Source organism: Mauremys mutica, chromosome 1 (genome assembly GCF_020497125.1).
Source record: "Mauremys mutica isolate MM-2020 ecotype Southern chromosome 1, ASM2049712v1, whole genome shotgun sequence".
Taxonomy (NCBI): Eukaryota; Metazoa; Chordata; order Testudines; family Geoemydidae; genus Mauremys; species Mauremys mutica.
In genome coordinates this window covers 80,392,459-80,420,383 of record NC_059072.1, presented here as the reverse complement: position 1 = coordinate 80,420,383, position 27,925 = coordinate 80,392,459, and the positions used below count along the sequence as shown (strand labels likewise).

General features: G+C 40.3%; 1 protein-coding gene across 2 annotated transcripts in view; it reads left to right on the top strand.

The window, feature by feature from the left end:
- Positions 1-27,925, top strand: part of ATP2B1 (ATPase plasma membrane Ca2+ transporting 1) — a 61,170-nt gene that overhangs the window by 20,154 nt on the left and 13,091 nt on the right. For both annotated transcript variants that reach the window (XM_044980413.1, XM_044980417.1), the window contains exons 6-17: positions 5,885-5,923; positions 6,468-6,629; positions 9,540-9,754; positions 11,474-11,716; positions 15,009-15,250; positions 17,470-17,707; positions 18,928-19,107; positions 19,203-19,290; positions 19,570-19,676; positions 25,029-25,220; positions 25,467-25,680; positions 25,836-26,047. In XM_044980413.1, the coding sequence (XP_044836348.1) occupies positions 5,885-5,923; positions 6,468-6,629; positions 9,540-9,754; positions 11,474-11,716; positions 15,009-15,250; positions 17,470-17,707; positions 18,928-19,107; positions 19,203-19,290; positions 19,570-19,676; positions 25,029-25,220; positions 25,467-25,680; positions 25,836-26,047 (2,132 nt within the window). The remainder of the gene's footprint in view (positions 1-5,884; positions 5,924-6,467; positions 6,630-9,539; positions 9,755-11,473; positions 11,717-15,008; positions 15,251-17,469; positions 17,708-18,927; positions 19,108-19,202; positions 19,291-19,569; positions 19,677-25,028; positions 25,221-25,466; positions 25,681-25,835; positions 26,048-27,925) is intronic.

Below are 27,925 nucleotides of genomic sequence, written 5' to 3'. Positions count from 1 at the left end.
GGTTTATGGCGGGGCCCCACTTGGGGGGGTGTATAAACGCTCCAAGCCCTGAGGAACCAGATGGAATGGAGCGGGATCTCGGCGGGAGAAACATTGCGCGTTTCGGAGCAGCATGAGAAACGCTTCCACTCGGCAGATACTTTAACCGAATGGATGAATTTTCTACCACCCCGGAGAATCCCATAGAACCAAGACCGAACAACGTAACTCGGATCGGTTTAGCCACGCAGGAGTCCTGCTGTGAGGTGCAGGGATTACAAGACCGGGTGGTGAAGGTTGTCGTGATTCCGCGTCATGGGGTCTGTGCCAAGAGGGATGCTACCGACAGGTGTAGCAACATGGTGTGCCAGTGCTGCCCAGGTTACACTGGAGCGAACCCGATCAGGGGCGCTCTGTCCCTGCGGAGTTTGAGCAGGACCTTGTGAACCAGCAGGGACAGTGGACAGCGTACGGCAGATGGCTGATCCATGGCCTCAGGAAAATCCTCCAAGACCGAGCCTGGGGAGAGGCCTTGGAACGAGGAGAATTTCTCTCCCTCTTTCCGTTCTCGCGAAAGCGAGGAGGGCTATGCGGGGGAAGACCCACTTCTGGAAAACGGAATAGATAAAGACGGGAGGAAACCACCACTTGTGAGACAGGAAGGATCTGCTGAGATGATCCGCCAGCTGAATCGCCTGGTACACAAGGCAGACTGCTCTCAGCTTTCGGACATTGATGTGTAAGGCCAGCTCTTGCGCTGACCGAAGGCCGTGAGTGCGAAACTACACCAGGTGCGCACCCAGCTGAGAGATGGGCTGTCTGTCATGAGGGACCCAGAGGGGTGAATGAAACCGCATCCCCGGATACACCGGGGAGGACGCCGACTCCCGGTCGAGGGAGCCTAGGCTGCTCGGGGGAAACGAGACGACCACGAGTATGCCATCTCTGCCCGGGTGGCACCCCCAGGTGAGCCACGATTGAAGTGAACAGAGGCAAAGCCTGGTATGTTTAGTTGCAAACGTGTAGACAGCCATGTGACTCCGGAAACCGAGGCAAGGGCGAGCCCAAGTTGGCGGGAAGGTCCGTAGACCTTGTACAATTGTTACCTCGCCTGAAACCAAGGCTGAGGAAAGCAGGCTCTGGCGAGTCTGGAGTCCAGGACGGCCCCAATGAATTCCCTTCCCTATATGGGAATCAGAGTGGATTTTACTATTGATCATCAGGCCTAGACACAGGAAAAGGTTCGTGTCGATGCCCGCATGACTGGTACTTTGGGCCCAGGGGTTCTTCGAATGAGCCACTCGTCTAGACACGGAGAACGTGTATCAGACGGTGGCGAAGAAAGGCGGCGATTACAGCCATGCACCTTGAATACCCCTGGGCTGTATAGAGGCCAACCGGGAGGGCCGTATACTGGGAATAACGATGGTAGGCCCCAAACCGAGGGTACCTTCTGTGTGGAAGAGAAATGGCAATGTGAAAAACACGCGCCCTTCATATCGAGGGCGGCGTACCAGTCTCCGGGATCCCAGGATGGGATGACGGTTGCCCTGGGTACCATGCGGAACTCATCTGCATCGTGACTTGTTGAGTTCCTGCAGGCCTAGGATAGGTCTGAGACCTCCCTTCGCTTAGGGGAATAGGTTTCGCCCTTAGGTACCTCCTGTATAGCTCCGATGAGGAGGAGCGTCCGCACCTCTTGCCAGAGGAATCGCTCGTGAGAGGGGTCCTTAGGAGGGGCGAGGATGGGTAGGCTTTTGCCCCATTGGTGGTCAGAAGGACCCTAATTCTGGCTCCTTTGGGGTGCGGATTGATGGCCACGACCGTGTAAGCCACGCCCGCTGGCCATCTCCTGACCTTGTCAAGGCGCAGGGTAAGAGCGGAGGTTGGGGACGGAAGCGTCGGCGCTGAATTACCGGCGTGTGCATGCCGAGAGAGAGAGCAAAGTGACCCTGCTGCCCTTTAGGTTCTGCAGCCTAGGGCCAGTGTTGTCAGAGAACAGGCCTGTGCCACTGAAGGGCAAGATCTGTATAGCGTGCCGCAGCTGCGAGGGAAGGCTCGATAACTGGAGTCCTGAAACGCCCCGCGTGGCAACACCCGAGGCCAGAGTCATGGCAGCGGAGTCAGCTGCGTCCAACGAGGCCTGGAGGGAAGCTCTCTCCAGCTCCGTCCTTTGCTGCAGGAGGGCATCGAACTCTTGACGGGAGTGCCGAAGAACCGACTCTGTAAATTTGTCCACCGCCACCCACAGTAGCGGATAAGCAGGGCTTGCTGGTTCGCTACACGAAGTTGCAGGGCCCCCTCCGGGTACATCTTATGGCCCAGTAAGACCACACGCCCAGCCTCTTTGGATTTAGGGGCTGGTCGCATTTCGATTAGAGGAGGGCCGGAGGGGTATGTTCCTGCCCCCGCCTCATCTGGGTAGGAGGAGGAAGAAGAAAGGCCCGGGACAAGCGGGTCCTGTGTGGGCTCGAGCTCCTGGACGACCTCCTGATCCGGTGGGATCTGGGAGCCCGGTGCCGAACCGGGGGTTGCTCTGTACTGGTCGGACGGGGACGACTAATTGTCACCTCTGGCACCCAGAGCTCGGAGGGAACGGAGCGAGATGGGATCACCGGTACGCCTCTGGCGTGGTAGTACACCCACGGCGTCCAGAATGACCACTGATAGGTCTCCTGGAAGACTCTGGAGGGCACATCGGAAAACAGAGTGCTACGCATATGAAGTGTCCGCACGGGACGACACTGATGCGTGGCTGGATGGCCCTGGAGGAGCTGAAAGCTCTTGGTAGAGTCTCCGTCTGTAACTGACGTCGCTCGATGCGGCACCGGGGATCGGTACCGGTAGACAGACCGGTACCGAGAACGGGACCTGCCACCGAAGCTGTGCCGGGCAGTCGACCGAGGGCGGTGCCTGAGGCTTGATCGGAGCTGAGTGTCCCGGACCGGCGAACGGGATGCTGACCGGTGCCGCGAGCACTACTGGTACCAACATGGAGAACGGTACCGAGACCTAGATCGGTGACGGGACCGAGAACATCTGCGGAACCGCGACCCTGAACGGTGCCGCTGTGCGGTGCCGAGGTAGGGTGGTCTGATCAAGGCAGGCTTGCCCATCGACTATGTAACCCCCACCGGCGGTGCCGGGGGTTGAGGCAGCGTAGATGCTGTCGTTGCAATCAGCCCTCTCGCCGTGGACACTGTCTCCGGCGTGGAGGGAATAGTGAGCTCGACCATAGCTGGCACCCCGGATGCAGCTTCATAGTGAGCTCGACCACGGTCCGTACCGGGGAGTGTTCCAGCACCGGACTCGACGGCTCTTGCCTGGCCGGAGTTAATGGTGCGGGCATTGTCGGTGCCGCGGCAGACATCGGTGCCGGGCGGTCCCACTGAACATAGCGCTCGGCTGCGGAGCAGGCGGCTCGGACGCAGCTTCCTAGCGAGCTCGACCACGGTGCGTACCGGGGAGCTTTCCGGCACCGGACTCGACAGCTCTTGCCTGGCCGGAGCTAACGGTGCGGATATTTTCGGTGCCGGGCGATCCGACGGAGCATAGCGCTCGGCTGCGGAGCAGGCGGCTCGGACGCAGCTTCCGGGCGAGCTCGACCACGGTGCGTACCGGGGAGCTTTCCAGCACCGGACTCGACGGCTCTTGCCTGGCCGGAGTAACTCTTCATCCTCCAGGAGAGAGGTCCATGCCGAGGGTACGTCGGAGTCAGCGACGGTGGTGCCAGGAGGCCTTGGCGGCACCGGCGGTCCGGTGCCGACGGAGCGCGCCGTGAAAACTAACTAGTGCTCGGCGCCGAGAGCGGAGGAGCAAGAGCTGCCTCCCTCAGGAGCTGTTTAAAACGAAAGCCCCGCTCCCCTTTGTTCACGGATTAAGGGCCTCACAAATGCGGCACTTATCTGTGAGGTAAGATCCCTCGAGGCACTTAGGAGAAGATCTCTTGTCGGCAGCGGCTTGTGGCCGGCCGAGCATTAGAAAACCCTGTGGACCGGGCATCGGACCCGGCCCCGGGTGAGGGGAAGGAGATAAACCCCAACCCCTGTAAAATAAATACACTATACTATTCTACAAACAAACAGAGTTAACTACAACTATAAACAGAACGAGAGAAAACTACGAGTAGCTAGGGAAGTGGAGGTCAGCTGAGCTGTGCTCCCCTGTTCCAACGGCCGTCACGGGCGGAAAGAAGGAACTGAGGAGCGGATGGGCCGGCTGGGGTATATATCCTGCGCTATAGCGGCGCCACTCCAGGGGGCGCCCAGCCGGCCCGCCGGAGTTGCTAGGGTAAAAATCTTCCGAAGAGCCGTGCACGCGCGGCGCGCACACCTAACTGGAATGCATAGGAGCAATCACTCGAAGAAGAAGATAGCAGTTGCAGTAATTGATCTTAGGATCTTGATCTTGCCCCTACCACAGCTGACTTCTAGGAGGGCTGAGGTAGTTTTTCTAACACAAAACACGATGTGAAACTATCCAGATTTTACATATTTGCCCAGGTGGCCATTTTGTTGCAGATTGTCAAAAACCTTTGTGGATACCCACTAATGATATTCTCTTATATGGCAAATGACCAGACACATCTCATCTGCAGTATTGCTAAAACATTACTAAATTTGTGGTTTCAGTTTTGGCAGTTACCTCCCTGCTCAGGTTTCAGCTATGCTCCAAAGCTTTGTAGCATAGATATGTTAGCTTTGGGGGCGGGGGGGTAAAAATCGCATTGCCTAGCTGACATAGCTATGCTTGCAACCCCCTCAGCTTTTTCAACAGAGTATTTTTCTGTCAGCATAATTAATAGCATTCATGGAAGGTGTTTAGCTATGCTAGGAGAATTCCTGTCAGTTTATGCTGCATCTTCATTAGGTGGATATGCTGGCATACCTACACCAGTATAGCAGTGCTGGTGAGGCATCTGTAGTGTAAAAAGCCTAGTTCTGGTGCTGTAACAGTCCAACAGGTACTCCTGGGGGAATTCTGTGCCACTGCACAATGCAGAATTTTGCAGAAATTAATATTGTGTGTGCAGAATTTCCTTTTCCGCACAGAAATGGGTTGCAGTGCTGCTGGCCGCCACTAGTGGCCTGCTGGACCTGACAGAGCCCACCTCGGACATAGACACTACTGGGAGAAGGCGGGAGGGAGCTAGAGGGTTCCTGGTAGGTGTAGTTCCCTGCACGTTCTGGGGGAAGGAGATGGTGGCGCACAGGAAACTCCACACAAGCCTGGGACCCAGCATCAGACTGTTTCTCCCTCTGGATCCCTGGGCTCTGAGGGGTAGAGGAGCGGATGTCTGGGGTGGGGTGGGAGGGCACAGCTGGGCTCTGGGTGGTGGTAGGGGGTATATCTGGGCAAAGGCGGACCTTGAAGCTGGGATCTGAGGGGAGAAGGGGTGCGGATATCTGGGGGAATTTTTCTGTCTGTATTGTTAGATGTACTTACTGACAAGTATTTTGAAATAAATTATCAAATAATTGAAACTGGTTTGAATATGTAGTGTTATTTTGACAAAAAAATTGCATAATTTTGAAATACTGTGAGCAGAAATTTTTTTGTGCTGAATTTTTAATTTTTCGGCACAGAATTTCCCTAGGAGTAAACAGACTGAACTTCAAAACAGGAACGTCTAAGCTACCTGTTTTGCTGAGAGATGCAGATCTAACAAAGTTGATATTTATACTTAGATGATTAACCCATAGCTTGATGGCTCCATTATAAAACAAAAATTACACAAGAAGTTACTTTTCCTCCTAGGTATCCAGTCAAATTTCCTACATTTAAATGGAAGTTAATTGATGTGAGGTTACAGAAATAAGACTTGAGCAACTTATTTTTTTAATGCTTGTATGTTAGAGAGAGATGGAGCTTGAAAATTACAGTTCCTTATTTTTGTTCCTGACAGGTAAAAAACAAGATGGAGCTGTTGAGAACCGCAACAAAGGTAAGTATTTAATAACATTTCTTTTTGTATAGGTGCCTATTATAGAAAATAGCTTGTGTATCTTGATCAGCCTCACCTATATACAGTGGTTTGTTTAAATATTATAGATCTAGGTAAATGTTGTCAGAACCTAACCCAAAAATGCAAATATGAAATGTCCCTTATGATTAAAATCAAAAGTAGCAAACGTTAAGACCCACATTTCCTAACTTCACCCCAAATTTTCAAACAGTGTCCAATGTTAAATTTCAAAAAACCTTGGCTAAACACCTAAATAGAAGTGACTTGAGCCCCTCTAGGTCACATAGCATTCATTTCTGGTGGTGACCCTGAAGCCAGTTTTGACGTGATCAGGGATCACTGGTGACATTATTGATCAGCTGGGAATGACTGGCTTCAAGGACACTACTAAAGCTGATTTTAATGGGAGTTGGGATTGCTGAGCACATGCATCTCACACTGATTCCAGTGTCTGACTGGACTTTGTAATTATTCATTCATATGCAATTATTCATTCATATGTTCTCTACATTTCTAAATTTAGCCAAAGCTCAAGATGGTGCAGCCATGGAAATGCAGCCCTTGAAGAGTGAAGATGGTGGAGATGGCGATGAGAAAGACAAGAAGAGAGCAAACATGCCAAAGAAAGAAAAATCAGTTCTACAAGGCAAACTTACAAAGCTAGCAGTTCAGATTGGCAAAGCAGGTATGTTTTTTGGTTTTTTTTATTCATATTTTTGTGGTTTTTGACACTGAACAAATTTGGTGTCATTGTTCTGAAATATTCTGGTGGCCCTGCTCTGAAATAACCTACTCATAGGTAAGGTTTTTTTTGTTTTGTTTTGGAAAAGATCCTTTTCTAGTGTCACAATGGCTTATTTAATTAAAAAAATATGGCAAAGTCAAGTTAAAGCACATATACACTAATTGTAAAGTGAAAAGTTACAACAGACCTGTATGTGCTTTTCTCTGTGTGTATAATCGAATGAATGTATTGGTAGTTTCTCTTGATGAATATAACACTAGAAAGTACAGCTTTAGAACATTGGTTTCCAAGATGATTGTGTGTGATGTATTTTGTGAAATATTTCTACCTTTCACACTACTTCTCACTTTGGCATATTATATGCCAACAAATGTCTTTCCTGGAAAACTGTATGTTTGACTAGGCAGTGTACTACATAGAAATGTGATTGTAGGAACTGTTGTCCTTTGTCTGAGCAGAGGGAATGTGGATTTGTAATATTGACGTACACTGTTGAAGATCGAAGAAAAAGTCCTATTAGAGGGCCCACTATTGAGGCATTCTTCTCTGATTCCTCTTCCCACAAAGTATATCAAGGGCATCTTTATCGATTACTTTTGTTTCTTTTCTGAATATTTCTTTTGTGTATTGGTGTATATTCAGGTTTGAGAATCTGTTCCCACTCTAATCAAGCATGTTGTGTGTGTAGGGTTTGTTTGTTTGTTTGTTTTTTTGTGGTGGTGGTGGTGGTGCACAGAGGCTATAGGATACAAGTAAAGTTAAGTTACTACTAAAGTTGACATTTTGAATTCTTGACTCTGCCCTTCCAAAATAAATGGGGAAGTAGATGTGAAATGTCATTACTGAAGCTTATTTTTTTTCTTAAATTGATTAGTAATGACCTTGGAGCTTTCCTAGACGCTAATGATTGATGCCCTGACATACAGCTGATGAGCACTAGCTCAGTAACCAAGTTATATCAGCATGAGAGTAACTAGCTCCAAGATCACTATTGGTATCATCTAAGCTAAAATTTTAGAACAGACCCTTTTTGGCAGGCAGGAGCAGCTTGTTATTCCTAGGGTTTATTTTGTTGGGTTGGTGGCATGTGCCGGTGTATCCATAGAGTGTCATGTTGCATGTCCATCTTCATCTGATACTTCCAAAGGATGGTGTACCAACAAATTAGGTTTTTACATATGCTCTTTATTTTCTTAATATTGTAAACTAACACAACTATTCTTTCCACTCATTCCCCTTATTACTTTATCTTAAATATCAGAGGGGTAGTCGTGTTAGTCTGTATCCACAAAACAACTAGGAATCCAGTGGCATCTTAAAGACTTATTTGGGCATAAGCTTTCATGGGTAAAAAGCCCACTTCTTCAGATGCATAGAGTGAAAATTACAGATGGAGGTATAAATATACACAAATACAATATTTATCTTAAATATTTAGTTTTAATAATTAAGAGATTTATTTTAAAAGGTCTTAAAGACAAATGTGTCTCCATAATAAAAATAAACTACATAGTTTCAGCTCTGTTAGAAGCACATGACTAAATAAATGCTTGGCAAACAATTGCTTATTTGATGGGATGAGAAGGCTAATTGTTATGTTTATGAAGAGGAACTAGAAAGTGCACCATTTTTAAAGTAATTAAACTAAAATGACCTACTCATAGTTGCATTGTCCTAAAATTGTACCAAAACCATGAAAATTATTGCAGTAGGGCGTTTAACACAGGAGTCGTTTCTTGATGTACGTAGTTATGCTTATCTTATTGGAAGAGAGGAGGGAACAGATTTTTAGAAGTTGATGTGCAAAGAGTTCACATTCAGTTGCATTCAGTAATTATACTGAAGTGTTTCATATGTAATTCCACTTCCTCCAGGCATTCAATGCAAGTTTTTCTTTCTAAGCAATGTTTTACTTCACATTTGAGCAGCTCACTACAACTTTCTTCTGTGCCTTTCACTCCCTTGTTAACATAAGAAGAGGGATTTTATTTATCTTCAGCTTCTTTAAAGAGATCCTTTCATGCCTCTTCTTTCTGCTTGCACTCTCCTGCTCTCACTCTGAAGTGTTCTCCTTGTTTCTCTCAATTCTGTCTGCTCCTCTATCTGTCCCTAAAATTAATCCCATTTCTCCTCTTCCCCAGTCATTCCTCTGGCAACTTTTTTTTTCTATATGCATGCATGGTATTGTCCCACTAGTGTAAACTCTCCCTCTGACCCCAACTCTCTCTCCATCTACTTCCCTATCTCTCTCCTTTCATTTGCCTTTATGCTTAATCAATATGTTGTCTAGTTCTGTCTTGAATGTATTTTCACTAACTAGCATTATGATCCCCTACAGTCTAGCTTCCATTCACTCCACTGAAATTGCCCACACCAGTATCCTGTTGTGAAATATCAATGCGTCTTCTACATTTTCATCCTTCTTGATCAACCTGCTATCTTCAGTGCTATTCTTTCTCCTGAGAACTCTTCCCTCACGCATAAGTCTGTCACAAACGTGCTTTGCCCTGCACCTTTGTGATGACTCTTCCATTACTTGCATCTTAATATAGAGTGTAAGAGTTTATATAGCCAATAAAAAATTGTATTTGTGAGTTTGGGAGCTAAGTTTAGAACTGCTTTGAGAACCATCAAAATCTTCTGACTTACCTGTTACAATTTTATGCTTAAGATTTTTATTATTTTTCCCATTTTAAATAACATTCAGATTTTTGTATTTAATCTGAAAATGAGGGTAGGGTGTGGTTTTTTTGTTTTTCTTTTAAATCTTATTTTAGATGTTATTTGTATTGTAGATAAGATGTATCTCTTTTTAAAAATAACTGCTTATCCTTTTCTTTTTAACAAAAGGTTTGTTGATGTCTGCAATCACAGTCATTATCCTTATCTTGTATTTTGTAATTGATACCTTCTGGGTTCAGAAGCGACCTTGGCTTGCTGAATGCACACCAATTTATATTCAATACTTTGTGAAGTTCTTCATTATTGGAGTTACAGTCCTGGTGGTGGCGGTACCAGAAGGTCTTCCACTTGCAGTCACTATTTCACTGGCTTACTCTGTAAAGGTATGTGTAGAAATCATGCTTAAAGGTGGGCACATAAAACAGTTCTAAATCATGCAAAACAGGAAACTCTACACTGTTAAACTGTCTTCATTGGAGACTGAGGGAATCTTACTTCACTCATTCTCGTCTGTAGTACAGTACAACGAAAAAGCATTGTGGCGAGTTGGTATCTAATCCTCTGTGCATTAATATAAGTCAGGGGTTCCTTGGGGCAGAATAATGTAAACTTAGAAATAGTCTACTTGACATGAAGTGAAGCATAGTGGTTCTGGTGCATGGACTTGGAATAGAAGAACTTCTGTCATATGTGCATGTGTGTATAGTTTTAGCACTCCAGTATGCTTGTCATATTCATACCACAACCTCTTGTATTAACTTAAAATAAAGGTGTGTGTTAGGATTGCGCACTGAGCTATATAAGCTTCCCTTTCTGCCACTAACACACTTGTCCAATAAGCAATTACTAATTAGTAAATTTAAGCTGAAAATGATGCAATAATCCTTCATAGTCTGCTTGGGTACATGCCAGTTCATTGTTTTCCCCTACTTTTGAGTCAATATTGCAGAATATCTAGAGCCTACTATCTAGTATAAGGTATCTGCTACCTTGGTAAACTTCAGATTCTTAGATTTCTTTATTTTCTTCCAATACAGTAGTGATAATGAAAGGCTGAACAGTGCTTTGAGATTGGCATAGTGCAAACAGTGACTGTGTGCTGCTTTTTCATACAGCTCTGCTAATGTACCTTTATTGCAACTTGCAGCAGCATTGGTATTCAAGACCTATAGCCCATTTAACTGCCTTTTGGGAGCTAGAATGATTGAAACTAGGAGTTTGAACGAATGTCTATAGGCGAAACTCATGCACTACTTTTCTGCACCATCTGGTCTGTTTCTCTTGGCTGTTCAGTCCATTATCACAGATTTCTGTTCTTGAATAGTCAAACTTCACTGATTTACTTGAAACATTTTAAATAAAATTTGTGTGATGTTCTGACTATTTTTTGTTAAAATTCTAAGATGACTGAATAGTTGGCCTTTAAGCTAAAAAAAAAAAAAAAAAAGTTAACAAAGTAGTTCTGTCTTGCTTTCCAGTCAATGAATGGAGAGCACCCTTTAATGCAAGCTGAAGTATTTAAGTTGTATGCTAATCGAGAAAGGGCTCAACCTCCCTATATGTCTGTTCCCCTCCACACTCTTTTAAAAAAAAAAAAAAAAAAAAGCAGTTGTAATGCAACGGTCTTCTACAGCAGAGACATTCATCTTTGGAAACAGTTGAATATTCATCTCCGGTTGATCAGTCAGGAGTAGATGCTAAACAAAATGTCTTTTTATTAGAAGTGGTCTGCTCAGATCCCAGATTCTTTTAGTGTAGCGATACAGCTGATCTCACCTTGAGTAATTCGCTGGAATGTTACTACTTACTCACCTGAGTTTGACATACAAATGCAGCAGAATATGGACTCTGGCTCTAATAGACATGTTTAAAATGCAGTTTATTGTAGCATGGTATATTTGGGTGTGAATTTTCTGAGTTTGTATGTGTCAGTATTTGGGTTGCCAACCTGAGACACCTTTTAAAGAGGCCTGCCCTTCTGCAGGTAGGTATTAGCGCTTTCTGAAGATCAATAGTTAAAAAGTCAGAAGTTTTGAAAGTTGAAGCACTGGTGGTGGTGGTGGCAGCTAGATGTTCATATTTGCTTTTTTTTTTCTTAATAGAAAATGATGAAAGATAATAATTTGGTGAGACACCTGGATGCTTGTGAAACAATGGGCAATGCAACAGCCATTTGCTCAGATAAAACTGGAACATTGACCATGAACAGAATGACAGTGGTGCAGGCTTTTGTCAGTGAAAAACATTATAAAAAAATTCCAGAACCAGATGCTATTCCTGAGAAAACTCTGGCTCATCTTGTAACAGGAATTTCTGTTAATTGTGCTTATACTTCCAAAATACTGGTAAGTGAATTTCCTTACTTTTATACAATAGTAAAAATAAAAAGCCATTCATCTTTAGTTCTAAAAAAAACCCTGTACAAATAATGGTCATGTTTGACCATCAGCTAGCTGATTTAAATGTGTATAAACTGAGTTAAGGGTGAGGTACCTTTTTAACCTTACTGTAATTTAGGACACCACAATATTTCACTTGGTTTGGGAACCATTCAAAACACAAATACTGGCTTATTTTACAGTTGGCATTACTTTGAACTGGTGATTCAGAAATGCATTCTTCAAGAAGCTGACTTGCTTATAATACCTAATTCTTAGATGAACTTATGGATTTTGTTTTACAGGCTAGGGGCTGTCTCCTCTGCTTGGAAAGCATCTAGCACATTTTGGGTGCTACCACAATATAAACATGTGAGAGCAGTATAGTGTGTTCACTAGCTATAATGAAAAATGCAAGTACAAATAGTGGCTTCATTTAATTGATCAGTTTTTATTCCTGGATAATGTAATGTTAGTAGAATAAGTGCATAGATTAAGGGTCAATAATATCCATCACTGTTCATAACTTGATTCCTTTTCATTATGTTGAGCATTTGTGAAATGAATAGTTCAGTACCTGTATCACAAATCTATTGCACAACTTGATATCCAGTATAAATATTGCACTCTTTTTAGTTTACTTTTGTCTAGCAGTTTAATAGTGGGATCCACTTACCTGATTCCTATACACACCACCAATCGTGATCTCAGGAGATATTACATGCCATATATAATAAGGAAAAATATTGAGGTTGCTTTCTGAGTAGACAGAAAAGTGTGAAGCATATAGCAGAGTATGGCTTACTTGCCTTAAATACTCCAGCCAATTACATAAGTTTGCCAGTACCCATCTATATGTTAGGGAATATCAACTCTACAATATACAGCTAAATTAGAACTTTTTCTGTGGAAAAAGATGTTTGCTACTGACAGGCAACACTACCTGTAGGGAAAATTGGTGAAAATTTTCAGAAAGTAGACAGTACGGAGAGAAATATCCAGTAAGAGTACAATAGGTGCATATGAGTGGCTCAGTACTGAGGTTCATTCCAAGAACATGCGTTGCTCCAATTTCTCTTGTGCAGATGGTTCAGGACCTATAATATGCTTGCACAGGAAGAGTGATTTTTGTAGAAATAGTAGGAAACAACCCTTATGAATCAAGTATCAGAGGAGTAGCCATGTTAATCTGGATCTGTAAAAAGCAACAGAGTCTTGTGGCACCTTAAAGACTAACAGATGTATTGGAGCATAAGCTTTCGTGGGTGAATACCCACTTCGTCAGACGATATGATGAATGATATTAGTGTTACTATACCTGTAAAAAGGAAAGTTGCTCTAAGCCTTTTGCTATATCCAGTAACAGTGGTACCCCTGACTTTCCCCATCCCCCAAAAAACACCTTACAGAGAAGAGGCATCACAATACCGTGTCTAGATCCAAGCTACAATTTTTAACTCACTAGTATCTTAATATTCTAGAATCTGTGAAAAATACTAAACCATCTGCCTGTTGAAGTTGTTAATGTTATGTGTCATGTTAATCTGCAACAGCATGTCTTCTAATTTGAATAGGCAAATTTTGTCCAGAATATATTAACTATATATTAGGCTAGCTGGCATCAACTAACGGGAAAAACTTGGAAAAGACTTTTTTTAAAAGCACTACAAAAATCAACATAAAATGGGTTAACTGATATGAAAAATTTAAATGAGGTATCTTCTACCAATTGGAGGTGTTTCTAGTGAGTCCAGCAGAGATCTGGCATTGGCCAATGCTAATCAATCAATGTGGGAGGATATATAAAGAAGTTGGTAAAGTTTGCAGATGACACACATTGGTGGAGTGGTAAATAACGAATGGGAATAGATCGGTGTAATACAGACTAACCTAGATGGCTTGATAAGGTGGGCTCATTTGAACACCATGTGTGTTTAACGCAGCCAAATGCCAGATCCTACATCTAGGAATAAAGAATGTAGATCATAATTAAAAGATTCAGCGGTGTGTCTTGGGAAAGTGGGGGGTGGAAAATGACTCCTAAAATTATTTAGGGATTTTGGTGGGTAACAAACTGAACATGAACTTACAGTGCAGTCCTGTAGCTAAGAGGGCAAACTTTGTCACATAATGCAGTTTACCATGGAACTTGTTGCCAGGTGATGTTGTGAAGGCCAAAAGTATAACTGGGTTCAAAAAGGAATTAGATAAGTTCATGGAGAATAGGTCCATCAGTAGCTATTAGTTTGGATGGCCATGGACGCAACCCCATGCTCTGGGTGTGCCTAAACCTCTGGCTGCAAGAAGCCGGGGTTGGATGACATGGGATGGTTCACTCAACAGTTGCCCAGTTCTGTTCATCCCCTCTGAAGTATCTGGCACTGGCCACTGTTGGAAGACAGGATCCTGGACTAGACAGACCATTGGTATGGCCATTCTTTTTTATCCTTGGCTGTATAAGTAGAAAAATGGTGAGTAGGAATAATGAGGTGGTACTGTCCCTTTATATGGCATTAGTGGGATCAGTATTGGAATATGGTATCCAGTTCTGGTGTTAGCACTTCAAAAAGGATGCTGAAAAGTTGGAAAGGGTTCAGAAAAGAGCTAAAAATAGTTTGAGCTCTGTAAAATATGCCTTACAATCAGACTTAAGTACAATATAGTTAGTTTAGAGAAGGTTAATGGGTGACTTCATCATGGCCTACAAGTACCTACAAGGGGAAGAGATTTCATAGTAATAGGTTCTTTAATCTATCAGAAGAAGACATAATGAGTCAATTTTTGGAATCCAAAATTAAACAAATTTGGACTAGAAATAACTTTAACAATGAGGGCAATTAAGAATTGGAACAATTTGCCTTTGAATGTGGGGGATTCTATCATTTGTAGTCTTCAATCAAAAGTTGGATATCTTTTCATAAAGATGTTGTCACTTGAACAGAAGTTATGGGATCGGATGTAGAAACTGTTGGGTGGGATTCCTTGACCTGTTACAGGATGTCTGACTAAACAATCATAATTAGTCCCTTCCTGGCTTACAGTTTATGAAAGCTGCTGATTTCTTTTCACTTTGATCAGGGCATTTATAAAAACAGATTTTTTAACACTTGTAATAAGTGACTTTGATTTACAAATTCAGCAATTCATAAGTGGGGTATATCTGGTTCTAGGATGGTAATAACTTCACTTCTGCTACTCTAATAATGGAGTACTGTATTCTGCAAACGAGAATAGAATTGCATCTTTTTTTTGTTTACAGCCTCCTGAAAAAGAAGGTGGCCTACCACGTCATGTTGGTAATAAAACAGAATGTGCCTTGCTAGGATTGCTTCTGGATTTAAAACGAGATTATCAGGATGTAAGAAATGAAATACCAGAAGAGGCACTGTACAAAGTATACACCTTCAACTCAGTCAGAAAATCAATGAGTACGGTGTTAAAAAATTCTGATGGCAGTTTTCGGATATTCAGCAAGGGTGCCTCTGAGATAGTTCTTAAAAAGTAAGATTAATTTTTTTAAATGTTATGTACATGTAATTGACAAACTAATCAGATAATTTTATCTTCCCATTTGAGAACAGTAAAACTGTTAAACTATACCATGCAAAAGTACTGGCTCTTCTATGTATTGGCTGCCACCAGTGCATATTTTGGGATATACTCCTTTCTCCTGTTAGTCAAGAAGGTGACAACCAGCTGTAACAAAGACTTGTTTCCTACTATCCTGAGAGCTTCTCTTACTATATTTTGCCTTTTTCACACAACTGCTTTTTCCTATTTCAGTGAAACAGGAAAACAGTAAAGTAGGTTTCTCTTTTCCCTTTTGCTTCCCTAAAATTACATTGCAGAAGAGGGAAAACTTGCATAGAAGTTAAAGTGTGGTTCAGGTAATGGCACGCTTCTTCGTATACTTAAGCAAACTCTGAATTGGCTTTTGAGATAGGAAGCCGGTAAGTGGGCAGAGCAGAAGGCTAATCACAACCACAGTGCCATGATTTTAGGCTCAAGCAAAGTGGGAACTCTCTATCTGTGAGACAACCACTGCCCCAAAATGCTTGCTAGACAGAAATAGAAACAACAAACCATTACAAACATTACAAAATTGTGATTTGACTGCTTCATAGCTTTTGTTTGAGTAATAAAAAATTAATAATATTTAAATATACAACAATTGTGCATCTTTCCTTCTTTACTTTGCTTCTAGTCTCAACAAATCATGAGGTAGTTTGTGAATTTTCTATTTGTTTATTGACAAGTGTGGAGTTAAATGTGTAGTTTTTAGATCTCGGCCTTTTAAGAATTTAACTTAGTTTTCCTATATGCTTTTTGGGACACCTGAAATTCATATTTTGGCTATAATGGTGGTGGGGAATGGTTGAGTCATTTGGTACTTTAGAATGTTAACACATCTACTCAGTTGTATGTAATTATTACTTAATATTTAAAAAGCATCTTTCTTATGCTTCTGAAGTTAGTGTATATTGTACTGCATTGCAATGTATTTGAAGTTTTAAATAGTGTTTCGTTTTTTTTTAGTGCTTTGCGTGAGGAGGAAACACATTTTTGTATTTCCTGGCAATGAGAAATCAAACTCTTCTACTGTCAAAAATACACCTAATATTTCTTTCCTCATTAGTCAGGTCCTCTAAACTTACTACTTTCTGAAACAAATTACCTGCTGATTTTAGTGAATGTTTTTTACCATATCATTTGGATCAGTTTGTGCTATATTCAAGTATTTCAAGAGATGAAAGAATAAACCTATGAAGTGATAAACTGCTTTTGGGCTATTGCAATGCTCTCTTTTGTAGTCTGTCTAAAGAGAACTTGCAGTTCAGTTTACAGATTGTTGGCACTACCTTACTAATGACTACACTGCTTACTTGCTGTGGGTAGGGAGAGGTCACTTGTTTACTGCTAAACATTTATCAACTCACTACCAACTTTACTGACAATATATACAGACAATTCAAAACACAAGGGCACCCAGGGGAAGGGGTATAGCTTGAACACAAGAAAAACCAGGTGTAAAACTCAGACTTGCAAAAATAACAAGTCTGAAGCTAATCTTAGAAATATCATTTTTATTAAAACCTTGATTAAAATCACTGTGGTTTGGTCTGATGTCTTGCAGGCAGATATTTTGGTGTCAGACTAAATTAAGTACCATATAAATTGATAAGCACAATTGATTTTAAATCCTACTCCTGTACCATGTGAAACATTGGGCCTAGTTCTCAAATTGCTCAAAGCTAAATTTCTTAATGCTCACTCTGGCCAGCTGAGTCTATCTAAATACCAGTTTAGAGAGTTTTCATTCTTTGAAGGTAATGTTAGTTTATGCTCTCTCATCCACCATAGCTGCTGCTGCTTTTGGGCATTGTCTTGTGCTGTGGAGCACCCCACTGTCCATCTCTCACTGAACATAAAACACAGAAGTACAATAGACAGACAGACAAATATATTAACTTTCAATTTCTGCCATTTTAAGCGCCTGCAAAATCTAGTGCTTATATGAGGGGGAGTTAATGTAAGATTGACACCACTTTCCTTTGCCTTTTGGAGGGACTGAAAAAATTTGTCCTTTGAGGAAAATGATTAGTTATACCTGCAAGCATTACAATTTCATTTTATCAGGTGTTTAAGTATGTGGTTCTGAATCTTACCATAAACTGAATCCTTTATTTGGTATTTAGTCACTTCTTCCATTCTTTTTTTAGGTGCTTCAAAATATTGAGTGCTAATGGTGAACCAAAGGCATTCAGACCTAGGGACCGTGATGATATTATAAAAACTGTGATTGAACCTATGGCCTCTGAGGGACTCAGAACTATATGTCTAGCATTCAGAGACTTCCCAGCAGGAGAACCTGAGCCAGAGTGGGACAATGAAAATGATATTGTCACTGGTCTTACATGCATTGCTGTTGTAGGGATTGAAGATCCTGTGAGGCCTGAGGTAGGAAGAACTGTGAATTCATTGTAACTGTTAAACTATTTTTGCTAAAATAAATCTTCACCTATATCAATTTGTTAGGCATTTGGATTCTTGACATTCTTTACAGGACTGTTTGCCAAAAGACAGTCTCATTTATTTACTGTGCTTAAGATTTAATGTTGCTTATGTGATGAAAGGTGGTCCAGGAACCTAGTGAAAGTGTCATAGGTGGAGACTATAAATAATTAAGACTTTCATATTGCCAGTGTGTTCCTGTAGCCCTCTACAATGACCTGGAAGGCAAATGGAACAATCAGTAAGCACTCAGTAGTAATGCATTCACAAATTTGCACATTATTTAGAACCAAATATTGGCCATTGTATTCTGTGGGATTTGAGTCCAATCATAGAATATCAGGGTTGGAAGGGACCTCAGGAGGTCATCTAGTCCAACCCCCTGCTCAAAGCAGGACCAATCCCCCGACAGACTTTTATCCCAGTTTCCTAAATGGCCCCCTTAAGGATTGAACTCACAACCCTGGGTTTAGCAGGCCAATGCCCAAACCACAGAGCTATCCCAAAAGTGAGCACTACCAACTCTAGCGTACTGACAATTGGAAACAATGGCAAAATCATAAAACACGCAGAGAATACAATACTGGTATTTGTTTTTGTAAACCTTAACTCCAGAGCTTACTAACGTGGCATGTGGCTCTTTAAATATCTGCAAAGTATACGATTTATTTCATAGTGGTGCACTGCAGAAAGTCTGATAGTGAAATACACAATAATGGTCACTTGCGGGTATCCAACAGAAGAAGCTCTTTAAGTAATAACTAAAAAGAAAATAAATGTGTTTGCAAATTAAATTTTATGGGGAAAAGAAGTCTCTGCATGGACATGTGAATTATTGATGTTAGAACACCAGCTTTGCTTGGGTCAGCTGTTGAGGATTGAACTGAAGGACCTCTACTACTTGAGGCAGAGGCTAAGGCCATTATCTCAGAGGCAGTGGAATACTTGTAAACTTCTTTATGTAGTCCAGTACTAGAGGTGGCCATACAGTCTCATTGGGTTACTGTGGGTCATGTCAAGAATACAGTGCATCTTTTTTCAGTAGTGGAATTTGGAGGGCCAAATTTCTATTACTGTAATCACCCATTACTTTATTTGGTGGTGCTAGGACAAGTACTAGGCAATCAATATGAAAACTACAATAACAAGCTTTTTTGCATAAACAGGTACCAGATGCAATAAAAAAATGCCAGCGTGCTGGTATAACTGTGCGTATGGTCACTGGTGATAACATTAACACTGCTCGTGCTATTGCTTCAAAATGTGGCATTTTGAATCCTGGTGAAGACTTCATATGCCTAGAGGGGAAAGACTTCAACAGACGAATACGTAATGAAAAAGGAGAGGTGAGTCTGTTTTGTTTTGTTTTTTCTGTAGGTTTGCATTTGTCTTTTATAGTATTTTACTTGCACAGTATAACTAATCTGCATTCTTTGTACAGATAGAGCAAGAGCGAATAGATAAGATTTGGCCAAAGCTTCGTGTGCTTGCAAGATCTTCACCCACTGATAAACACACATTGGTAAAAGGTAAAGTGCATGTTCATTCAATGTTTCAAAAATTCAAAATGCAAGTTTTTACCAGACTCAGGCTTTTTAAAAACTAAATTAAGCTTGCCCACTGTGTCTGTTAAAATTGGATGAGCTCCGTACCTGAGGTCATGTCTCACATCCCAGTCCTTTCACCGAAGGAGTACTTGGCCCATCTGACCCAAGTATTGTGCATAAACACAGAGCACTACAGTCAGGCTGCCCCACAAACTTGTAATTACCAATACTAAAATTCAAATTTGTTTGCTTTCATTTTAGGTATAATTGACAGCACTGTCTCAGAGCAGAGACAAGTTGTAGCTGTAACTGGAGATGGCACTAATGATGGTCCAGCATTGAAGAAAGCAGATGTTGGCTTTGCCATGGTATGGACGCTAGTCTCTTTACTTTCAGTGGTTAAAAATTAACTTTGGTTTTTTTAGGCTTTTTTAGCTAAAGTATCAATCTTTCTTGTTGTGAGTGTCATGTGAATTGACAAAGCTGAACAAATTTGCTTGTAGCTTGGTAGCCCGCTGAGCTACCAGAAGTAGCATTGACAGCTACCGCTTCCCACACTCTATTTTCTTCAGACTTCCTTGCCTTTTAACCTAAGGTTCAGGTTTTCAGCTGTAGAGAATGGAGGTGTGTTCTTGTCTCATAAGATGTTGAATGAAATCTACTTAAAAGTATTCGTCTCCCATCAGTTTTAATAATTACAAATCAAACTGTTTTTATGCAGAAGTTCATTGCTACCTCTTCTGCTCCTTTTGTCATGAAATTCAGTGGTACTGTAATTTGATGCTTGTCAAAATGCCTAAAATGAGATGATCAATGTTTGTTTGCAATTGGTTTTCTATAGAAATAATCTTAGATCAACAACATAGCCTGTTGCAGCTTTGACTGGAATTAAAAACTTACTTCTAAAATTTACCACAGATATTTTCCTCCAGTACTTTATTGATCTCTGTTTTATACATTTGTCTAAAAGTGACCTGTTAGGAGTGAAAAGTTAAATGAGTTTTTGGACGCTCAGAGCTTCCAGTTCCTCACAAATGTATCAGATACAGAAGGATGTTGGATCTCCAGTCAGAGCAGTGTTTTGTAGAGACCATGGCCCATTGCATCTGGAAGCACCTTCAAAGAACAGAGACCAGGTCTTGGGCCACAGACTCTGATTGCATCTGTTTAACAAATTCCCTCCAAGATTCTCTTTTTCTAAAAGATGTGCTCTGATTCAAACAGGAATAATTTCAGGGTAGTTCTATGGGCCTGCATTATGCAGAAGGTCAGACTAGATGATCAGTTGTCCCTTCTGGCTTTAAAATCTATGAATAAATTTCTGCAATCCTCTATCAATCAGAGCTTAAACTCTGAATTTTCAAAATCCTCCTGTCCAAGTGACCATATGCATCAGATCTTGGCTGGGAGATCATACAAAAAAGTTTCTATACTTGGTGAGCTGCTTCCCTATAGTAGTCCAAGCTTTAGAAACTTCCAGAAAACAAATACATTTGTGATGCACCAGGTGGAGATTTCAGAGGTAGTGTCCCAAAACTGTGGTCTGATTTGAATTAGTTGGACCACAACCTCAACAAGAAAGGAAAGAGATCTTCTTCTGTTGGGAAAGCTTGACGTATGGGACTGGGCAGTATCTTGCCAAGTGCTTGTACTATTCAGTTTCCTAGTGCATTACAATTGCTTGATCTTACTGAGTGGGAGCACACTAAATTGTTGGCTTTAAGTATGTTGACCTTAAAGAATGGAGAGGAGGTATGGGTTACATGATCCTGATAATCCCACAGTATTAAAGACTAATTTTGTTCCCACATATATTGGCCATTGAGATTTCCAGTATAGTGAGACCCTTTCTGTTCAACCTGCGTCATCCAAATTCAGGCATCTCTTTATACTAGAATCTGGTAACTGTACCTGTCTGGCTAGATCCTGAGAGGGTAGAGAGCAGCTGGATTGCAACCTTAAATTCTCCAAGATGAATTTTCCATAGCTTATTAGAAAGTTCCAAGCCTGTTTTGAGTCAGATATTAATTTTGGACTGAATATATCAGGATTAACTAATATAGGTAAAACTCCCTATCATATGTCTATCGCAGGTTAATGATTGGAATTCATTATTACCTGATGGATGTTTAATCTACTTGATGAGTTTGGTCTCCATCTCCAGTTGACTGACTACATAACACCCAATGGTGATTTTCAAAAACAGGAGCTGAAAAGTTGGGCTCCCAAATCCAATTTTTAATTTTAGCTCTGACTAATATTATAGGCCCTTGTTGGATGCATTTGTGAAAAGGAATAAGGATTTGAATGGGCAGGGAGACTGAACTAATTCTTCATATTGTACCTATTCTGTGGATAAACCAAAGAGAGTTACTTTCTAGGACTTCTCGTTGGTACCCTTTGACTAAAACTACGTTAATGCTCTAAAAGATAAAGTAACTTCATATTGTCATGTGAAACTACTCGATTATTTTCTATGTCTGGGGTTGACATCCTTTTTTATTTGGCACCTATTTCATCTTTCTGTGAACATTTTTCTAGCTTCAACTTTATGTTCAGTTATTTATAATTAACTACCGTATATACTTGGTCATAAGCCGAATATTTTTGGTAAAAAAGTGACTCATCAAGGAGCAGGGGTTGGCTTATAAATGATTCTACAAAATTTGATGATTTTAAACACTATGGAATCATTTGAATTGAATATCTAAATTCTTGTTTTGTTTACCTAGAGCATTCACAGGCATGGAGCCCCTCAGCTCCCTCTGGGCGCAGCTCCCATTGGTTGGAAATGGCAAACTGTGGACACTAGGAGCTGAGGGGCTCCATGCCTGTGAACGCTCCAGGTAAACAAAACGTCCAGATACGCTAGTGGCTTAACCTAACAGGTCAGGAGCCAAAGTTTTGGCAACCCCTGAAATATATGGTCCGCTTATGAAAGGGTCATACAGTTTTTGCTATTTTTATCTAACTATCTTTGGGGTTGGCTTATAAACGAACGGGCTAACGAATGAGTATATACAGTAATTTTAATTAACTTTCACATTAGGAAGACAAAAACAACGAGGTGTCCGGTGGCAACTTAAAGACTAACAGATTTATTTGAGCATAAGCTTTTGTGGGTAAAAAAACCCCCACTCTTTCAGATGCATGGAGTGAAAGTTACAGATGCAGGCATAAATATACTGACACACATTACTCACGAAAGCTTATGCCCAAATAAATCGGTTAGTTTTTAAGGTGCCACCAGACTCCTTGTTGCTTTTTGTGGATACAGACTAACATGGCTACTCCTCTGATATTAGGAAGACAATTCATTTTACATTAACTTAATGTAAAAAAAATTAATTGTTCCAAGGTCTTACAAGAGAGGCATGGGATTGCAGTTGAGTAAGGCTGTGGAGAACATAAGTGGATTCCTGGAATTCGAATGCACTAGATGATGATAGTGCTCTCCCCTACACTTGAAATTACTTGAGTTACAAGGAGGGTTAATTTTAAAACTATCCTCAATCATGAGATGTTAATGCGGTCCATACAAAACTGATACCTCCTTTTAAGCACCTAGACTTGAGTTCAAGTTTCTTCTGTTTTTTCTGGCTACTTATCAAGGTGGAATTCTGACACCAACTTGAAGATAAGAATGTACACCACGTTATCTCTGTGGAATTTGGTGTCAGGCGGATTGGTTACAAGATCCTGAACCTTTCTTATTTTAGGGATTTTTTTTTAAATGCTGAAGCTAACATGGATGCATTTTTCCTAGAACAGAAGCAGATATGTAGACAGTAAAGCTTCACTTGGGAAAGCAAAACAATAATAACTCACATACCAGTCTCAATTAGCACTTTTCAGGAGCATAGCTTACTATTGTATTGATGCCAACATGTGAAAAATACTATTTTTCCTCTAACTAAAACAAGCACAGTTGCATCTATAATGACATTCTCCAGCCATCTGAATTTTATGAATTTTAAATGTTGAATTGAGATTTTTATTAAACTGATATATACCAGTATTGTGGCCTATGTATTTTTAATTTCTCGACACTGGGAGTTGACTTCCTGGCAAAAGAGTGCTTGCACAAATGAATATCATTAAATATTGCTACCAACGGGCCCAGTATCTTGCATTCAGTGGGGGAGGGGTATAGTCATATAATCTTCCTTGAAATCTATAAAACATAATTTAGCCTCCAATGGGATTTTTTTTTAAATTATAAAAGGTTAACTAATATATCTCAAGGCCCTCATTACCCAGTGCTTATGCCTTATATACATGCACACTTATTTTTCTGTTTTTTGCAGAGAAGCATTCTCTATTATAAAACAAAAGTTTCTTCCAAAAGGTGCATTGTTTCTAATCATATGAAGTTAATTTCTGTCAACCCATATAAATCAGCTAGATTTTGGAGCACAAGCTGCAGTACTGTACCACTGCACTATCTGGTGGCTCAAAAAGACTTAATAGTATTACTGTACTTAAGCCATTTCAACCAACCATGCTGGTTGGGGAGCCACATAAACTTAGATAATAAATGTCTGTGTATTTTCTCAATAACGAGAAACCACACAGACAAGTCTGTCATTATTTTGTGTAATTATTTCACCTTTTATGTTCTTTCGAAAATGAGAGCAGAAAGTTTCTGCTCTGATTGAGACTCTGTAGTTGTTTTACCTGTGCAGCACCTTTAGAGAGGCTCCTTTTAAATATTACTACACCATAGACAGATTACAGCTCACTTCAGTTTATAAACTATACTTTATATTTCTGTGATATACTTTACAGGGACAGTTTTACAATGGGGATGGCAAAGCATGAGTAGTACTTAAATTATAGCAAAATCATGACTGAGTCTTATCAGGAGAAGCACTATGGACCATGAATCTCTAGTATACTGAGGATGTGGGTGTTTGTTCTTTGTTTTTTTCCTCCAAGATTGCTAATCCATTGCCAACAAATGATGAATGAAATAAAAAAGACTCTAGGTTTAAAGGCTCCAGCTTTCTCTGCAGACTCCTGCTTTAATTAAAACAGCAATTGATCATCACTATCTTGAAATTTTGTGCTGGTATACATGGTAGGAAACGGACTGTTCCTGTAACCAAGCATTTAGTAAAGATAATCTGAGAGAATAAGTTAACTGGGCAGTGAAATAAAACTTTGATGGGAAAACTACCTTAACTTTTATAATTTCTTTATTGGATTGCCCAAGCTATTCATCTGCTTTTAAAAAAAACAAACAAAAAACTGTTTCCTCAATGCAGTTACATCTGGTTGTTTTTGTTTTTAACCATGTCAAGAGGTCAGGTTTATCTAATGGTTCAAATTAAAAACTGAAGAGATGCTTAAACTAAACAAAAGGATGATTTATTGTTTGAGCACAAGAGCTTAATCTGAGCATATAAAATGTGTTTATCCTTTGGTACCTGCCTCAGTGAAGTATTTCTTCAACTTTTGTATTTTATTGATAATTTTTAAATAATATCAACTTCGGTATCTTTAACTTGTTAAAATTTCAGTCTTGCATTTCAATTTTGTGCTTCAGACCTTTTAAGAAACAATATTTGTTCTCCAAAAGTGAGCTTATTGTATGCCTAATGCTCTAGAGTGTACTTTTCCTTAATTGAAAGTTGTGTAGTAGAAATGTAATTTTGCTAGATATCAGTTATTCCTGCTGTTTTGATTCACAGTGTTCCTATGTATGTTCTTCCTAACAGGGTATTGCTGGAACAGATGTAGCTAAAGAAGCTTCTGATATTATTCTCACAGATGATAACTTCACAAGCATTGTTAAAGCAGTTATGTGGGGACGAAATGTTTATGACAGTATCTCCAAATTTCTTCAGTTCCAGCTTACTGTCAATGTCGTAGCAGTAATTGTTGCTTTCACAGGAGCATGTATTACACAAGTAGGTACTGGTGGTAGCTGGTTTCAACTAATTTAAGATCTGAAAACATGTGCCTCTTTAACTGAACTCTTGCATACTGAAATCTTTTCAAAGTCATCATTTTGTGTGCTGTTCTAAAGAATGTACTGCTCTTTCAAAGCAATACACCAAATTTCCATATAGCAAATGTTTTTTTTAATGGCTGCAACTTGTTCATTTCTAGGATATTTATTGTGTTATCTATTAGGAAACATATCCTTTTTATAGGATTCTCCACTTAAAGCTGTGCAGATGTTGTGGGTAAATCTCATAATGGACACATTAGCATCTCTTGCTCTGGCAACGGAACCACCTACTGAATCTCTCTTGCTGCGGAAACCTTATGGTAGAAATAAACCTCTGATCTCTCGCACGATGATGAAGAATATTTTGGGTCATGCAGTCTATCAACTTGTGGTAGTCTTTACACTCCTGTTTGCTGGTAAGAATATTATAAAATCTTTGCTCATTTTCTAGAAGTTAAAGCTAATTTATTATGGCATTTCAATTTTAGTCATGTTAATCTTGACCTCTTTAATATTTTGATTCTAATTTTTTTTTTGTTAATTCATGATACTGAAATGTCTTATTACACAGGTGAGAAAATTTTTGATATTGATAGTGGAAGAAATGCACCTCTGCATGCTCCTCCTTCAGAGCATTACACTATTGTTTTTAATACATTTGTGATGATGCAACTTTTTAATGAAATCAATGCCCGGAAAATCCATGGTGAAAGAAATGTTTTTGAAGGAATCTTCAACAATGCCATCTTCTGTATTATTGTTCTGGGCACGTTTATTGTGCAGGTAGGTAATATAAGATTTTAGTTTAATATTGTTAGTCATATTTTATTTATTTGCACTAAAGGTGTATCACCATTTCCAGAGAAAATAGTGTCAAGTTTATATATCTATAAACGTGAACAGCTTCGTTTTCCCACATGGGAGGAAAAGTTGGTTCAAATAGACCATTTTCAATTGAGCTTTAAAACTTTGTTACAAATGTAAAATTTGAGCCTAAAATATTGGACCGTTTCCCATTATGGAAATCTATACTTTTAAATCTGACTTTGAAAAGTTATGTACCTAAATGTGTTCTAAATATAAATCACCCATTGTGAGAACACTTGTAAAGTGCAGCAGCTTCCTATATAATTAGCTGAACTAAGACCCATTAGAAGAAAAAGTGTACAGTTATCAAACATGCAGTGTTGATCAGTTTATACCCTTACAAAGTGAGAATTAATTATACCTACATCAGCTTGGAAATATCAGCATAATCAAATCAAGTATTTGAATGGCCTGCTGCAACAAACTACATAAATTGACTATACTCTGAGATTATATTTCCTTTAATTTATTGTAAGTTTAATGACTACAAACATCTGTACAGTCTGCTAAAATTTTAAATATTTCAATCACATGACATCTAACTTCCCAGGCCAAGTAATTCTAGTATCTTTCAGCTTCACACATGTGAATGACAATTTAACTATGTTTTCTGGACTCTTAAACTTGTGGTTTCACATTTGTTTCTAACACCACCTTTTTTTATGGTGGTAGTGGTTCATCAGGAAAACTAGAAATGTACTAAAACTTATATTTAATACTATGCTATGCTTAACATAACCTTTAACTGCCAAGTACAAAATAGCCACTTAGCCTTGCCGAGACACACCCACGCCTTTAAGATTGTTTTACCTGAAAACTTGAAATTCCATAAAATTATGAAACAAGGAAGCACTGTGATTTAGAGATAAGAACACAGGAATAGGATCAGGGAACTTGAAAATTCTAATCCTGGCTCTTACACTTGATTTGTTCTGTAACTCTGGGCAGGTTACTTCACTTTTCTATCCTCCCAGTCTATAAAATGGGGCTAAGACTAACCTACCTCAAAGGTGTTTTTTTAAAGATTGTTTATGTATCACTTAGCAAATGTAAAGTACTCTACAGAAACTGTAACACATTGGCACTCTGATACAGCATTGTGAAACACAGGATTTATCCTTACTTGTCAGCTAGATAAAACAAAACTTGAACTGGTCAGATGGCTTCCAGTTCATTAACTGAAGTCTCTTACTTTTACATCAGTGCCAACAATGTATTTAGTAGGTTGTCTCATACAGTTCCAGAGTTGAAAAAATTAACGCTTTGCTGAGTTGGGCAAAATGATTCCTTAAAAAGAGTAAAATAGGTATCCTTGGAACTGAATCTCTCTGCCTCAGTTCCCTATCCATAAAATGGGATTAGTACTTTCTCCTGTCCTTTTTTCTTGTCTTGGCTGTTTGGTTTGGGAACTTTTCAAAGAGAAGACATGTCTGTTTCTTACTATATGTATGTACAGTGCCGAGCACTGTGTGCTCCCCAGTCTTGGTTGGTGCTCCTTGAGGGCTCCATAATACAAATGACAGACAAAAAAACCCAAGAGTACAAGGTTAATTTTAAAGTAATTTGAGTTTTATTTTTTTAAAGCCTAAAATATAATATGTGAAGCTTTAGGAAAAAGATCTAGTTAGCCAAATGCTAACTTAAAATGATAATACACAAATGGAGTGCTACCATGCTGTAATGTGTATACACTACAAATATTAGTTTTTAATGCTGATATTTTGGTTTTCCTAAAATCTCTAAATTTTGACAGGTAAAGCATACAAATGTGTGTATGCTTATGATAGCATGTGT